The 17,168-nt window shown below is 41.7% G+C and overlaps 1 protein-coding gene across 3 annotated transcripts in view; it reads left to right on the top strand.

The window, feature by feature from the left end:
• The first annotated feature begins 399 nt into the window (after positions 1-399).
• Positions 400-17,168, top strand: part of GPATCH2L (G-patch domain containing 2 like) — a 31,153-nt gene continuing 14,384 nt past the window's right edge. For 2 of the 3 annotated variants that reach the window (XM_054400357.1, XM_054400359.1), the window contains exons 1-7: positions 400-1,058; positions 7,287-7,351; positions 10,775-10,951; positions 11,309-11,388; positions 13,073-13,140; positions 13,740-13,794; positions 16,236-16,321. In XM_054400357.1, the coding sequence (XP_054256332.1) occupies positions 400-1,058; positions 7,287-7,351; positions 10,775-10,951; positions 11,309-11,388; positions 13,073-13,140; positions 13,740-13,794; positions 16,236-16,321 (1,190 nt within the window). Of the gene's footprint in view, positions 1,059-7,286; positions 7,352-10,774; positions 10,952-11,308; positions 11,389-13,072; positions 13,141-13,646; positions 13,687-13,739; positions 13,795-16,235; positions 16,322-17,168 lie in introns of all 3 variants that reach the window. The other variant, XM_054400358.1, reaches the window with a different exon arrangement.

Raw genomic sequence — 17,168 nt, 5'->3', positions numbered from 1 at the left:
CTACTTTTTGGAAGACTTTTTGTTTACTGAGCAGGCTAACCCTTTTCTGTGGCTTACTGGCACCAGTTAGTAAACTAGTTGCAAGCTGTCAGAACCTTAAGATGTGTAATACAGTATGTTGCTGCAACGTAAAAGCTGCAACCTTAGGGCCTTTTCAGATAGAAAGCGCTTGACTCACCTGCTGTAATATCAAGGTCTCTACTACTGTGGTTAGAAAAATTGTTTAATCCTCACAAAAGGAGGGAGTAAGAGTTAGCCCAGGAAGTAGCAGTTGTCCTGTGTTGGTTCTCCCAAAGTAATTATGTAACTTGGTTAACGTTTCAGAAGCTGTAGCATGCTGTAGGCCAGTGGCATTTGTGTCTGATGATTGCTTGTTGTCATTTTTTGTAGGCGTTGCCAATGGATGAACTGGTGCATGACTTGGCCTCAGCCTTAGAGCAAACTTCAGAACAAAACAAGCTGGATGAGCTATGGGAAGAGATGGCTCTAAGTCCACGGCAGCAGCGGCGTCAGCTTCGCAAGAGACGGGGTCGTAAACGGCGCTCAGACTTCACACATCAGGCAGAGCACACCTGCTGCTACAGCGAGGCTTCGGAGTCAAGCTTGGACGAAGCTGTCAAGGATTGCCGCGAGGTGTTGACGGCCAATTTTAGTGACTCTGATGACATGGCAGTGGTCAAACGGCACCCAGCTCTCAGTGCCACTCTGAGGAGCAAGCAACACTCTTGGCATGAGTCAGACTCCTTTACAGAGAATGCACCCTGTCGACCTCTCAGGCGCCGACGGAAAGTGAAACGTGTGACCTCTGAGGTGGCTGCCAGTCTCCAGCAAAAGCTCAGGGTGTCGGAGTGGAACTATGAGAGGGGCTGCAGGTTCAAGTCAGCCAAGAAACAGTGTCTTTCACGCTGGAAAGAAAATACCCCTTGGACATCATCTAGTCATGGCCTTTGTGAATCAGGAGAGAACAGGCCCTTCCTGAGCAAAGGTGGAAGGAAGGAGCGGATGGAGTGTGAAGCTGATGAGCAGAAACAGGGCTCAGATGAAAACATGTCAGAATGGTGAGATCTTGGTTTTTTCTTTGTGCTGGTCAGGTGGTCACTTTGCGTGCAGCTGCTTGTGAATCCTGTACTTTGTTTTTAGAAGTTCTTTTCAAAATTATTCATTGCTGTTCTCTTTTTGAAGAGGAGAAATATCTCAGCTGCTTCTAAACTAGATTTCTTTCCTTTCAATGCTGTACTGATGACCAACAACGCTTACTTGAAAGGTTGGCAAGCTAATATGTTTTGGCTAATATGTTATGGCCCTGCAGCTACTACAAAGTGGCATGCTTGTGGCCTAAGGTTTGGAGAGTAAATCCACCTGTTGATACTTGGGTTGCGTGATTGACATGAACTGATCTAATTTCTTGTTTTTAGAATTTGCCGTAAGTAGTAATAGAGAACAGATCTGATCTCCCATAGCGACTGCTAGCCCTCTGAGCAGTTACTCTGTGAACGTCAGTCAAAATATCTTGTTCACAGTTCTGCATCTCTGCTCTGGATGTGGAGTAAGGCTCTGAAAGGCTAACTATGGGGCCAATGTAGCAAGATGTTAAAGAAGTTGGGGGGAACTTGCATTATGTACAAGCTAAGCCTGTGCAGACAGCAGAGTCTGGCATGCCTTCATGTCCAGTTTTGGAGACCTTTGGTGAATTTGTGGCAGAATCTCATACAAGATGTAAAAATGAGACGTAAATGTTGTGGTTTAAATTTGTGTCATTCTTGGGAAGTTTTCCCCTTGAGTGTGACTTTTTTTTATTCTCTTTGTGGAAGGTGTGGGGTTATAAAACTGCTTCTGTATGAAGAGATTTTTTTTTTCAGCTTAGAAAATAACTACTGAGATGGAGATTTCTTAATGGCATACAGAAAGTGAATATGGTTTATTTGCTCATCATATTGTGTAAGAAGAAGGAGACAGAGGAAGCATTAAAAACAATGACAAAAAAAGTAATCTTTTTCATGAAACAAAGTTTGGGATTTTACTGTGCAGCATTGTGGAGGTAAAAAAATTAAGTGTGTCCAGAAGGAGGATGTGGAGCATGGATTTATCAGGGATTCTTAAGCATTGCATTCTAAATGGCAGCTGTGGCTCAGGAAGCCCTGAATCTGCTGAGTATTAGAAGCTTGAGAAATATACGGAGGTAACAGTATTTGTCACGTTCTTGTATTCTTTCCTCAAGCATCCACCACAGTAGATGCTATCAGACAGAGAACAGTGGATTTGGAAAGTAATTGTTTGATCCAGTATAATTGTTCATATGTTAAGGTTCATTGAAGTGTTCTGGCTGCCTAGCTCCTGCAGTTTGTCATAGTGGACAGGTGGCACTTGTGTATCAGAGACTTTGTGGATAATAGCTGGAAGTACAGACTTCTCAATGGTATTATCTAGGAGACAGTGAAAAGCATAGTTTGTAGTACGTCCTTATTGCCCTGATCCGGGGGACCACTCTTGCATTTTTACTGAATTGGTGTGCTATGTATGTAGACATTACAGGGTGGAAACAGGAAAAGAGTAGCCATTTATTCTTCTCCTTAAAAAAGCAATAGTCATTTTTTAATTTTAAAAATTTGGTACACAGTGGGCCTTTTCAAGAGACTCATGGATGCCTTTTTTGCTACTCATTGTTCAAAGCACTTTTATCTTTCCAGAGCTATTTGCTTGTAGCCCAGGAAAGGGAATGTGCTGAGTAGCCCCTGAAATGTTGCATGTCAGTAGTGATGGACTGAGAGATACTCTGACTTGATGTGGCAGTGATGGACAGTGCTCCTTGAGGGTTTTTTCCCACCAGTTAGTCTGTTCCATCATGTCAAACTTGAATGTAAACCAGACGGATTTCATCCAGCCTTTGAAAGAGTAAATAAACAGCTTTGTCTGGACTGTTACTTGAAGACCATGCTGGGAGATCACTCTGTTCTGTCTCACTTGTCCCTTGCTCTCAAACTAATTATTGTGTAAGCATCTGCATCAAATGACATTTACCATCTGCTGCCAAATCCTTGTGATTCTCTTTGGAAAGCCAGAGGTTAGAATATTTGACCTCTCCAACACCACATGTGTGATCTGTGCTATGACTCACTAGAGAGGGTCAAAGTTGGAAAGAGATATACATATAACCCTCTTCACTGTAGAGTATCCCTCAAGGCAGTGAAGGATCGTGTTTTGGTCTCTGCTGTTCTAAATATAGCACTTCGCTGTTAGCAGCAGAGTGAAACTATCTGCGCTTACCTCATTCTCTCTGTGCTGTAGCTGAGCTGTTTTTTCTGGTACTGTAAGATGCTGTACTTTGCACATATGTATAACAAGGGCATACCCTGAGAAAAGGAAAAGAAAGTTAGATGCTTAGGAGAGTGAATGGTATGGTTGCCATCACAAGCTGATGGGAGGGAAAGTGATATGGCTTGTGGGACTTGGAAGAATTCTGTGGTGATCTGGTGATTTAGGAAACACCTAATTGGTTCTACTGTTACTGCTCTAGCAGTGAAGAGTGTCACAAAATTAGGCAAACTATTTTGTTTATTTGTTTTTAAACAAATTAATTTGTTTATTTTTTCCTCCCCTCCACTGACGCTTGCTTTTCTTTGTTATGTAGGCATGAATATCTGTAAATGCTTAAATACCTGGGCTTTTCTCTGCTTTCTAGAGGGCTCCTTATCCTAAGCCAGATCAAAACTGTACTGTATTCAGTGGATGTTCTCCCATTCAGAGAAAGCTTTGGATATGGATCCTATAATGAGAAAGTAGTTTTTATAGTTTACTTGTGGGACTGCACCCTGGACTTTTCCCAAGTGAAGATGTGCTGGCTATTGTGGTTGAAAGCGAGCATGAAATAAAATCTTTGAAATTGTTTGCCAAACATGGAAATACATGAACACAAGCTGAGAGATGGAAGAATGTGCAGGAACACGATGAGGAAAGGGTCATGGTTCTAAACTGGGTAATGATGTAACTCAGAGCCTCATTTTCTGTGGAAACAACAGAAGCAGCATATGGTCTTAGTTTAAGTAACCATTTGTATATCTGTGCAAAGGTAACAACTGCTAAGACTGCACGAAGTAATGTGCCCTTCTGTCCCTTAATGCTTTGAGATTCCCTGCATCCGTAATAAAGCAAAGGCAAGTTATTTATTTGATTACTGAATTCTTTCTCCTGTTGGTCTAAGCTGAGTACTCCCAGAATGGTCTGGATTTGGCTTGAGGACAGAACAAACCATAGTGCAAGAGCTGTCTGAAAAATCTCTGTGCTTACTCGTAAGAGATGTGCAGTTTGTCTCATCTGCTCTGAAGTGTCATAACTCTTAATGTGACTTTTTCAAACTGAGGATTATACTGACCCACCAATGCTGTGTGGACTTCACTGCCTTGATGCTGATGTATTTGTTGTGATTTAATACTGATTAGGCAGCTAAGCCGCACCCCACCACCCACTCACTTGCCTGCAGTGGGATGGGGAGGAGAATTGAAAAAAAATGAGAAAACTTGTAGGTTGAGATAAATTTGGTTTAATAGGTAAAGCAAAAGCCATGTGTGTGCACAAGCAAAGCAAGACAAGGAATTCATTCACTGCTTCCTGTCAGCAGGTGGACATTCAGCCATTTCCAGGAAAGCAAGGCTCCATCATGTTTTCCATGCTTTCCAGGAAAGCAAGGCTACTTGGGGAAGTCAAAACACCATAATCCCCAACTGTTCCCCTCTTCCTCCTTCTTTCCCCCTGCTTTTATTGCTGAGCACAACATCATATGGTGTGGGATATCTCTCTAGTCAGTCGGGGTCAGCTGTCACGACTGTGTTCCCTCCCTGCTTCTTGTGCACCCACAGTCTGCTTGCTGGCAGTGCAACCTAAGAAACAGAGATGGCCTCTTCAACACTGTTCAGCAATAAGTAAAACATCAGTGTGTTACCAGCACTGTTTTGGTTGCAAATCCAAAACATCATGTCATAGATCTGCTATGAGGAAACTGTGACTGTGTTGCAACCAAAACCAGTACAGTATTCTGGCCTAGTTGTGTAACCAGTGCTCATCCCGAGTGTGCTGTATGGTTGCTTTACCCTTGGGGACAGAGCTGTTTTGATGACAGCCTCCAGTGGCCGTCAAGAGCCTGGCTAAGCTGATGAATTGGAGGCTGGTCTCTCCGTAAAGAAAAAAAATTCCTCTCTCTTGGAAGGCAAGTGACAAAGACAGAGTATTCAGCTTCCCCTCCTTCTCCAGCCCAGCCTGACCTTCTGCAGCCCCTCGGTGCCTCTTGTTTTCTTATTTTTATAGAAAATCAATATCCCTCCTGACACAAACAGTAGCTCAGGCAAAAGAATAAATGGGGGAAACCTGAGATCTCTGTCCATCACCTCTCACTTTAACTCTCCCAAACTATTTAATTATAAGCATGCTTTGCTCCAGGTGTTTGCCACAGTGAAATTGCTAAATGAGGACCATTTTAACCAAAGATTGGGTGATCAATAACACTCTATAGCAGTAGCTTGTTGGATCAATAGCATTCATTATGTCATGGTTAAGGTAAGTAGCCTCCTTTGCAAGTGGAGGTCATTAATCAATGCTTACTGGACCTGCAGAAAGGCTTATGTAGGAGTATAGTTTGTGTTCATCCCTGAAGTGTGAAAAGAGTGGTGAAGAGCATAAGATGTGTGAAAGCTTGCTCCGGTAAAGCACTGGCAGTGGTGTGTATCTATAAGGAACTAAAGAGCTCCCAGTACAACAGGATGCTTAAAGTACTATTATGATGGTCAGGAATCTTGATGATGCTTTTTCCTTTCTCAGGCACCTTTCCTCTGAGGATGCTAAAACCCTTATGAAGTAGTCATTCAATGCTTGCATCTGCTGCTTCAGAGGACTGTTAATCCAGGCTTTCAAAAGGGAGAGCAGACACACTAAAATTTGCCGAGGGTCATAACAGTGAGTTGGTAGGAGAGCTAGGAGTGAAATGAATGGCTTGTAGTTCTCAGTCTTCGGCCTTAGTTGCTATGGTATATATGTGGGAGGCTGAATAGGTGGTCAAACTCTAAAGAATTGATTTGGAATTTGATATTAACTTACATATTGAATTGTGGGGATGATGTACAGATTTTCTATCCTTTAAATGACCTTTATACAACGATGAATATGCAGAGTTTGTAGGTAACCCATCATGAGGAGTTGATTTGACTACCCTTTAGACTTTATCTTCTAAGAGCAATAATATGCTGACAAAATGGACTTCATTATGTGCCTGCAGTTCTTTGGGGTGACGCATCTTCTGGTCCCTCATCCTTCAGCCTTTTGAATTGAGGGGTCTCCATTTGATACTGGTGTGTAATATGATCCAATTTCCTTGGGAAAGAGGGACCTGTGGTTGCTTTCTAGCAGTGTGCCCTGACTGGAGATTGGTTCTAGTGCTGGGTTACACCTGACACTTGTATCTAGGGCCTTAGTGCTGAGGAGGTGAGCAGTAAGTAGTGTCCGCTTGTTCTGATCTCTCTCAGCTAAATCAGGGGAAGTATTGCTCAAAGTGTCCAAGGACTGAATTAGTATCAGCGTTAAAGCCATCAGATGCTTAGGGCTGACCTGAGCATGTACTGACGCTACAAATATTCATCCAGCTTTATGGTCAATTAATGGCTTTCTACACATTAATTTCTAGTTTAGTGCTTTGGTTTGAGAATTAAGTCTTCTGTAACTGCTTCAGCAAATGCAAAGTGTGCTGTAATGAGGTTGCATTTAGCAGTAGCAAGTCATGCTGTGCTAAAGCATTTAGCTGAAGAGTTGTGCATGCACCAGCTGCTCTTCCCTCCAAATAAAATAAATTTGCCGTAGATTGAAGGGGATGTTTCTGTACCTGTGTCACACCTTGAAGAAAAAGTAATCTGAGAGAAAAACTCAGAGGATTTTCAGTAGCTGTAAATTGATCTAAGGAAAGAATTGTCAACTGCATGCGTTTTCCTAGTGAGTGTTATGGACAATGTCATAGTTAGGTTATTAACTCTAGTACCCGAGGCAAATGCTGTTGTATTAATTACTTTTTGACAATTTGGAACTAGACTAGATAGAGGATTCTGTTTCAAGTGGTGCAGCATTGCTAGGTTTTAACAGAAAGCAATTATGTCTCATGCTAGAGTCAGCAATGCAGTTTTTGTGAGATAAGTAAAGCATTTTGGGCTCAGAGAAGCTAGTAAAATGTGATCAAGTGGGGTTTGGTTTGTATCTGCTGCAATTGTAACAGTGGGGCATTGTTGTTTTGTTTTGTTTTTTTTTTGTTGCAGTGAATCCAGCAGTGTGTGCAGCAGCAGTGATACTGGCCTGTTCACCAATGATGAGGGCCGTCAAGGTAACAATTGTCTGATTTTTTTTTCTTCTGTATTGCTGGAGATTTTTTTTTTTCACTTTCTTTACAAAGAAAAATCCATGACTGAAGAGAGACAGAGAGGGAAGTATGGGAGAAAGGCCAATGGCTTTGAGGGGCTAGAAATTAAGAAGTGAACCTAGGGCTACAAAGGTGTGATTCTGCTTACAGTACACTCTTCCTGCTGAAATATTTTGTGTATGAGATCCATAATATTTGCAGTATAACAATCCACTATTACGGAAAGGCACAGAAATACAAGAGGAGTTCTAGAAGTCTCCATAATGAAAGAGCAGTGCTTATGATTTGTTTCTATGGGTGTTTTAATTGTTGTCGACATACAATTAGTGCCTGAATCTGTTAGTTGTTTTCTCTGTGGGCAGAAAGAGAAGATGGGGAAAAAACATTCTATTAGTACTGCCAGGTCATGTAAGAACTGTGCTAAGACAATAGTAATGTGTGATAGGATTTATTTCTTTATGTACACATTCCTCCCTTGCGCTTTTATTCATTAGCTGACTCTAGTATTTTCACTCTCTGTTGCAGAAATGGTTTCTTAGGATGTTTGAGTGTGGAGTGTACTCTGGTTTTATTTATCAGTGACAGCACAGTGTCCAGTTTATGGGGGGATATGGCAGAAGTAAGTATGAAAGAGGTTGTACTAGTCACAGAGGCACTCAGGACTATTATATTTGGAGCAGGTGGAATGTGACCCTGGAGACCTGTAATTCTGCACCACTTCTGCTGATGCGCATTCTCATTTTGTCACATTTCACAAGCTAAGATTTCTATGAGATCTCTCCTGGGAATATATGAGAGCTAAAAAAAGTAGTATCAGGAACTCAGTAGGAAATGCTGCTTCCACTAGCTTGTTACTAACCCAAGTATCTGTGTGTGAGGCAACACACCAGCAAATATGCTTACAGGTTTTCTGATGATGTGTTAGGCTGTGGAGATCATATGTTGTGGTCTTAGGTAGCTCTAATACTTTCCTTTTGAGGATTTCATGTACTGGCTTTGACCTTTGCTGAAAAATAACTGTTTCCAGCTTCCCATTCTTCAAAAGCAAGAGAGAAGTCTAATCTTTTGTCCTCTCTTTCTACTGATGACTGTTCTGGGGGAGCTGAAATTAGTGAGCACTTGCATATCAGGTAATAAAGCAGGGTGGTGACTGAAGTGGTGAGTTTTCACTAAATCGCCTGAGGCAAGATCAGTGTAGACTGGATAACGTGTGTGTGTGTGTATAAGAAAAAAAAATCAGAAAAAAACAAAACTTGTCTACACGCTTGCCCTGTATACTTGCCCTGGATTTATCTGCTATTTTAGACATTAACTATTGGCTTCTACTATGAGTAGAATACTCAATATACAAGAGCATATAGAATATACTACTAAAATAAATTAATAAAATCCAATTACAACTTATCCTGTCTAGATACTAGAAGAGGTTTGATATTCTAGTCATCATGCCTTTGTCTGTTCAAACATTTTATACTGTAATAGCTTTCTGGCCAAGATGGTTTAGATTACAGTTACGTTAAAAAGGGTAAAAAAAATCTTGTTGCACTTTGAAGTTAAATAAGAAACATCTCACTTTGCTTTTTTTTTTTTCGGCAACAGCTCTCCACTTCATTGAGATGGAGAGAGCACAAAACTTTTTTTTTTGGTGTGTGTCACGTATCATCATCTTAGAAATAGTTTTCTAGTACAATTCCAAACTGAATAATGGGAAATTTAAAATAGCAGTGTACTTAAATTGAATGTAATTTCCCCGCCTCCTCCTTTTGAGGTTATGCCATGTAATATTTGTGCTGTTGCTAATTAAATAGGTTATCTTTGCAATTCCAGCTACTGGTCCACTTGTGTGAGCACAGAATGGTACTAGTTTATAATTAGATTGTAAGCTTTCTGTTTGTTTGTTGTGGGGTGTTTTTGTTGTTTTATTTGGTTTAAATGAGTTGGGATCTCTCACTGCAAAAATTACTGTGATATCAGCATATGATCCTGGTTGTTAAAGTTTGTCTTGTGCAACTAGTGATTTGAAATACGACAGTGCTATGCTCACATAGCCAAAAACTGGAGGGATATTTTGTGTACAAATTCTGATTGCTTAGAAGAACTATCCAATATTACTTAGTTTTAATTTACTCTAAGGTGAGTAGGGATGTTTATATTTCAAAATATTTGTCACCAGTGTGCTAGGTCAACTGAGAGATTGCAGAAATACAAACCAATGTCAGAGCTTTGGGATAAAGTGTTTTGGCACATTTGAGTTGGTTTTGGGTGTTGCTTCTGTTACAGCATTCTTACTAAGATGAAGGTTTTTTTCTTGTGTTCCTTTTTATTGTTGTTGTGGTCTGGTTTTTGTTTGCTTGTTTTTTCTGGCAAGGTTTGCTGGTAGGCATAATGGGCTTCAATCAGGAATAATGTAACTTGGTGAAGAAAAGAGAGTAAGCGGAGGTAGATGCTTGAGGTGAGACATAATTGCAGGTAAACGGGACTTTTCCCTAAGTCAAGTGTGTTAGTTTTTTAAGGCCAGGTGAAGTACCTTGAAATTACTTGGGACTGTTAGTTGTACTACTGAAAAGCAAAGTGTGTCAGGGTCTTTGCCCTCTCCCTGGTTTTTTCTTACACTGTTCATGTGCTACTATGCTCAGGGAATTTCTAGCCAGGCAGGTCTGCCATGAATAATGTCTGATGGCAGTTCAGTTTTGTCACAGTTGCAGTCTAAAACTAATTACAGTGACCCTGCTTTATGGAGGCTTTGGTCATGAGTTCTGTTGCTGCTGCTGGAGTTTTGCGGAGTATTTGTGCTTCTGACAGATTTTAAGAAATTTTGTTTGAGAGAATCACAGCACGGTCAGTACTTACACTCAGAGTGACCATTTCTAATGGGTGTGTTCTCCTCTTTGCTGTCTTCAGGGACCAGGGATCTTTCTCATCAGTGAGTTTGCTCTTCTTGCTTACTCTGTAAGCCTGTTCATCTCCTGTTTTGAAGTCTCTCCAGTGACAGCCTATAGCATATAGCAAATGATTGGCCTCTACTTCTGTCACAGTAATTACTTCAGAGAAAGGATTCTGCATGAGACATTACACAACACTGAACTGAGGTTGATGAGATTCAGTCGCAACAGAGTGCTAAAGCTGCCTTAGGCAGGTCTATAAAGAAGGCTTTGTTCTATAGGGAAAGTCTGTATACTGATGAATTGGATAGTTTAAAGCATTTAGTGGGGCCCTGTACTTACTGCAGATCATTGAAACAGAATACAAATATAAGGCTCTTCAGGAAGAAATTCTTCATGAGTCTTCAGCTGTTTCACATCCAGAAATGCCTACCTGTAATATTTTGTGGGGCTGTCACAGGTCACATTGGTGTTAATTGTGGATAATTCTGTCTTATTTCCTTAGGAGATGATGAGCAAAGTGATTGGTTTTATGAAGGAGAATGTGTTCCAGGATTCACTGTCCCCAACCTTCTTCCCAAGTGGGGAGCTGACCACCGATCTGAAGTGGAGCATATTGATTCAGGCCTTGACAAGCTCTCAGATTCCACATTCCTTTTGCCCTCACGGCCTGCTCAGAGAGGTAAGGTCCGTAAAGAATATTATGTGTTGGGAACTTTTGATGTGATGGAAAGAGTAGATTCTGTTCATAGGTGCTGCAATTTAAACACAGGGGTTTTTTCATGTTCCAATTAAAAATAGCTGCACTACTGGAGAGGATACTGAAATACTTGTACCAGCTGCCCACATTCTTGAGTCTTTTGGGGTTTTTTTGAAAACAGGGATTTTATTTGATTTCTGAGTAAACAAATATCTAACTCTTGCAGAGTGAGAAATGAGACAGAGGGTCTGATTTGTCAACTGAACTGTTTTTCCTGGTGGTTCTTTCAGGAAGAATCTTTTGTATTCGTTGTTCAGTTTCTCTGGGTTTGGTTTTCAGGATTTCATGCTCGCCTGAATCGCCTTCCAGGAGCTGCTGCCCGTTGTCTCCGAAGAGGTCGGAGGAGGCTTATTGGCAAGGTAGTTCTTTTTTGCAGGATAATAGTTTTGTATTTCCAAGGCTGATCAGTTCTGAAGTACTATTCTAAGATAAGCAAGGTGGTTTTAGCAGTTGCATTTTTAGTGGGGAGACAGAGGAACAAAAAGGTATATGGAATAATGCAGACCCAAAGCCATTGACCAGGTTTATCGTATATAGAGTGAACAACAGACAAAATATTGGTTCTGTTTTAAAAGAGTAAGTGATACTGTGCAGATGCCTGTCTAGAAGATGCAGGGATACACCTGACTGGGTCTAGATCTTGGAGAGTGGAGTGCTGGTGTCTGTTGTAAAATATGCTTCTGAGACGGAAGGTGTTGGCTGTGTTTGGCTATTTTTTTTTATTGAGATGTGCTTTTGAAAATACTGGCCTATGTTCTGAGCTGACTAACTTTAGAGAATCTGTTAGCTAGGTGTGTTAGAGGGGCCTAGAGGAATATGACTTCTTCCTTCTATTCACTCACACCTGAAAGATCCCTGATTGTCCCCTTTTCCTTCCACTTACCTTGCTTAGTTGTAACCAGTGTTTAAAATATGTCTCCACAGCTGGCAAGATACCAACTTTGGGTAGGGTTCCTCAGGCCACCTGCAAGTGACTGGGCCTTCCAGTAGCATCTCTAATGATCCAAATGAGAAGGATAATATTTACTTGTTTAATTCATCTTCATCACCTTAAAGGGATCTTTGTCATTTGCAGTGGAGGTCACTACTCCCCCTTCCCCATCTCTCTAAATTGTAATCATAAATAATGAGTTTCATTCAGAGCTCCCCGCCAGCGAGCTGCTAATTACCAAAAGTACGGCTTGTAATTTACACAGTAATAAACCGTAAATTTAAACATTACAGCAGTTTAAGTTAATAATTTTCCTGCTGTAACAAATAGGCCATCTTTTACCCCTGCTGCTACAACTCCCTCCAAACTTTGAGTGCATTTTGTCTATGTACCTGGCAAAAAATGAATCTTACCTGTGAAAGCCTTTTGCCCTCATCTTCAGACCCTTAGTGCAAAGCGTGTTTCTATCCTGGAGGTAGTTGCTGTGCAGATAGGAACAGCTGGTGCTTCAGGCGGTGTGTATGTGTAGGGCAACATCAAGCACATACACAGGGCAGGGAGAAATGTTCTCCCAGAGCGTGTCCTTTTTCCTAGGCTCTACCTTTTTCTTTAGCTGCTAGACATCCTGCTGATGATTTGATGTTTTCAGAAAGGGCTAAACCTTCATGCATACTCCTTGTTTCATTTACCTGGTTTTGGTGAATCCCCATTGTTAGTGAGTCTTGTCTCTTGTCTGCTTCTGGCCCAGCTGACCCCAGCAACCTTTTAAGTAAGCAGTTTTCAGCCATTTCTCCTGTTCTTAACTGCATCTTTGTGCTGCATACTTTCTACTGGTTCAGTCCTTGGTTCACCTCTGTGTAAGCATATATCGTCCCTAAAATAACAAAACTCAAGACCCACAAATAAAACTGAATTATTTTTGTGCCATTCTAATTAGTTAAATCATCTCAATTGCTCTAAAAGTACAGGGTGAAGGTGATAAGCTGAGGGTGGGCTTGGAAGGAAAGCATGTGGCTCAGGGAAGTAGAATCTGTTCTTACTGGTAGTGAAAAACTATTATTTCTGCTCACTGTGTGAGAGTCTGCAACCTTTTACCTATCTTTGTGTTTCAGGAGACCTCCATGAGCACTCTGGGCACCGAGAGGCTAGGTCATATTGTTAGTGATCCACGCCAGAAAGAGTAAGGCCCTTAACAGCTGTTGTGTAGAATTTTGGGAGGGAAGGAATAACTATAGGGTCCTCTTCTTTCCTGGAACTGAAGGGAATGAAGAGCTAGGTAGTAATTTAAGCATGCACTGATGTGTGGAATGGGAGACAATCATCTACTGATGGCTTCTCCATTTTCTTACATGCAAATTGCTGACTTCCCTTTTGCTTATTAGGCTGCCATTATGTGTGGACACTGCTCAGATGCCCTTTTGGCTGCAATCAGCTTTTTGCCTTAACTGTAGTGCAGTGTTTCCAGCCTTCACCAGCTGTTGATATCCAGTTTTCTTCCTTGGATCTGAAATTTATTGTTCTTAGTATGAGTCCTGCTGATGTTTAATCTTTCTCTTTCTCCCTGCATCTCTGTTCTTCCCTTCCCCATCTCTCCTTACCCCCAACCCTCTGACTCCTCCCTGCCCTGTGTTCGTTCCTTTCCATGGTTTTGCTCCCACCTGTCCTTCAAACTTTGCCTCTTTCCAGTTTTTGGTTACCATCCATGGGGAAGAGAGATCGCAACCAGGTAAGCTGACTCTGGTTTTCCTTTTTTTATTTTCTTGGCTTCCCTCTCTCTAGAAAGAACAAAGTGCTGGCTTCTGATTTCCCAAACACAGTGGCCTGTGCCCATGAGGTAAGGCAGCCCTGTTCCTTCTCCTTTTGTAAACTGATGTCTTCTGGGCTTTGAACACAACCCATATCTCAAGCATTATATTGTCTATTTAAACTGAACAGCTCAGGAACTCCTTTTGTTTATCTTCCTGTTTCAGGTTAGTGTAGGCCTTCCACTTCAACAGTGAGTGGAAGGGAAAATGCCTATTGACAGGAGGAGCTTTGACCTCTCAAAACTCCCTAAGAATTGGAACATTTTTCTCTTTCCAAGTGATTTGATTTGCCTCATTTGGCTCAGGCTTCTAACTGGTAGTCTCATCAACTTAGGAGAAAAATTGTGAGCTGATTGTAGTTAAATAGAAGCCATAACAAGAAGCTGTAAGAGGTGATAAGCAAGAGAACTAGGCATACTTGTAGCTGAAACTTGTATATGCACTTCTATATTCTCCAGTAAGTCTTTCATAACTTCAGTAATAGGAGGCTTTTAAACTTAAGAGCTTTGGTTCTTAGTATTAGAAAGCAAAAAGGATCTTCCATTTGAGCAATCATGTTGCACCAGGGTTGCTAGTCACGCACACTCTCTTCTGTTCCCTTGTGAGCTGGTTATTGGTTGGTGAGCAGTAGGACTGAAATCTGTTCTACCCTCCAGGTGACTGAAAGTACATACATGGTAAGAAATCGTTTTCAGGCCTTCGCTCAATTGTGTATTTTCTGTTAATGCAAATATGTCACATACAGCTCTTATATTGCTAAAGATAAGAATGATAGCTACATAAACTTTAAAATGACCAAAATAAATTACTTTTGTTTTTCTTAAATGAACTTGGATCACCTACAGAGGGTTACTGGTGATTTTGCTCTACTGTGCAGCTGCAGTGCTAACTGACAGTAAACTAACAGTCCAGCTTAAGAAGGAGCTCCCTGACAGCAGCACCTTTTTAGTGGATAGTGCCCCTTCTTTCTCAGAAAGGTTGAAGGCAAAGGTCTAGTACTGAGTTCTAGAGTTGCAGATAGGTTTTATGATGAGTCCTGCTACAGCTATGGATTATTCATTTGTCCTTACATCAGTAATCCTAGTAATACAAGTGGAGTGTCCTGGAGTTTTGTGTAGCACATTGCAAAGCAGATTGAAATTAATTTCCTTCCTGTGGTGCGAATGATAAATAAAGAGCTGCTGAATGGAAGTGTAGTGCAGGTACCCTAGAGAAACCAGTAGTTTGCTCCATACGTTCATTGACTGGATTATTCCATTTCTGTACTTTAAAAAATAATCTTAAGGGTTGCATCTTCTACACCAAACTGTCTTGCATTGTTTTTTCTGCCTTCGAGCCTGCTATCTGTCTAACAAAGGATGTAAGATTAGCCTGACCATGCATTGTTTCAAAAATCAGTTTTAAACAGTGTGAAAAGAAAGCTTGTGAGGTGGCTTGGGTGTATGAGAGCAGCTCGCTTGTTGTGGAGTGAACTGGGAGCTCATTGTGAGCTGAGCCTGGGATGCATCAAGAAAGGTGTGTCCAGCAGGTCTAGGGAAGTTTCTCTACCTCTCTACTCTGCCCTGGTGAGACCACACCTGGAATACTGCATCCAATATTTGGGTTCCCCAGTTCAAGAGAGACAGAGACCTGCTGGAGAGAATCCAACGGAGAGCCAGGAGGATGATTAGGGAACTTGAGCATCTCCCCTGTGAAGAGAGACTGAGAGCCCTGGGGCTATTTAATCTGGAGAAGAAAGGACTGAGAGGGGATCTGATCAATGTCTATCAATAGCTGAGGGGTGGGTGTCAAGGGGAGGGGGCCAGGCTCTTTTTGGTGGTTCACAGTGATAAGACAAAGAACAATGGGTTCAAACTTGAACATAAAGGATTTCACCTCAACATGAGGAGAAACTTCTTTTCAGTGAGGGTGACAGAGCCCTGGAACAGGCTCCTCAGGGGGGTTGTGGAGTCTCCTTCTCTGGAGAGTTTCAAAACCCACCTGGATGTATTCCTGTGTGGACTACCTTAAGTGATGCTGCTCTGGCAGGGGGTTGGACTTGATGATCTCTTGAGGTCACTTCCAACCTCTGATATACTGTGATACTGTGATCTGAATCTTCTAGAAGTCTTTTTCAGTGATACATATGACTATCTGAAATATTGGAGCTGCCCTGTGTGAAGTTCTGGGCTTGCACCATTCATAACAGTGACTTTTCTCTTTACAATGTAAAAGTAGACAAGAGGCTTCCTGAAAGGGAAGCAGACTTTTTGCTTAGGGCACGAAGCAGTAGAACATTTCGAGTATGCTGTTAGTCAACCAGCACACTGCTAGCCTTTTGTCTGAAGTGAGAGTCAGTTCTCACCTAGTCTTACTTCTTGATGTGTTGGAAAAGTCTCCTTGTATGAACAACTATAGGGAATAGACATGAGCAGCTGTATCTGGAAACTATTTCTTTTAACACTTTGCTTAAATTCTTTTGACTTTCCAGTTCAATCCATTATCTCCTCTGTACTCTCTGGATGTGCTTGCTGATGCTTCCCACCGAAGATGCTCACCAGCACACTGCACTGCCAGGTAACTCTCTTGCTCTGCTCTATTGGGATTCTCTCACTCCTCCCATGGTTGTCTTCAGTAGTACTATGAGGTCTGAACAATATTCATGGACCTGGACCTCTGGCCAGCCTGATCTAGTGTGAGGTGTCCCTGCCCATGGCAGGGGGGTTGGAACTAGATGATCCTTGTGGTCCCTTCCAACCCTGACTGATTCTATGATTCTATGAAAGTCACCACACTCTTCTGTAGGAGGTCTGTATTCAGACGCAGCGTAAAATATACTAACACAGATTATTTGTGAGTCTCAATAGGCCAGATGCTTAGAGTATGTGAAACAGTGAGTGATAGACGGGCAGAACATACTGTGCACTTAGAAATAAATGTGGTCTGTTCTGGGTTGTGCAGTGAGTTGCTACAGTTCTGTTGTACATGTACAAATGGACAGAGTATTGTTGCCTGCTATTAAAGTCAGAACAAGATGAGAGGGAAAGTGCTGACAGGCTTGTGTAGGTGACATGCTGAGGCATTTTGGTATCCTAGATGCCTAAAATAGACCCTCTGAGCAGATTCAGAACTCACCTGAGGTGACTTCTAATGGCTTGATCTCTTTTGCTATAGCTCAAATGTAGATCTGATCTGGCCAAATGTTGAGGTATATTTGAGTCTGCATAGCTGGGGTTAATACACCTTCTGGCACCTTATGCCTACTAATCCTAAATTAAATTCAAGCATTGGCTTTGGAGGTGACTCCTGTTCTTGTGCTGCAGGTGACTATCTAAAGGTAAAGTGCCCTTGAGCTCTTTCTCCATGCAAGGAGACAGAGCCTTGTTTGGGACAAAATTCTGCTTATGTGCTTGTAGGAAGGACC

This window comes from Indicator indicator, chromosome 4 (assembly GCF_027791375.1).
Source record: "Indicator indicator isolate 239-I01 chromosome 4, UM_Iind_1.1, whole genome shotgun sequence".
Classification (NCBI taxonomy): domain Eukaryota; kingdom Metazoa; phylum Chordata; class Aves; order Piciformes; family Indicatoridae; genus Indicator; species Indicator indicator.
Note: the sequence above shows the minus strand (reverse complement) of the source record. Positions and strands in the feature narration are given on the sequence as shown.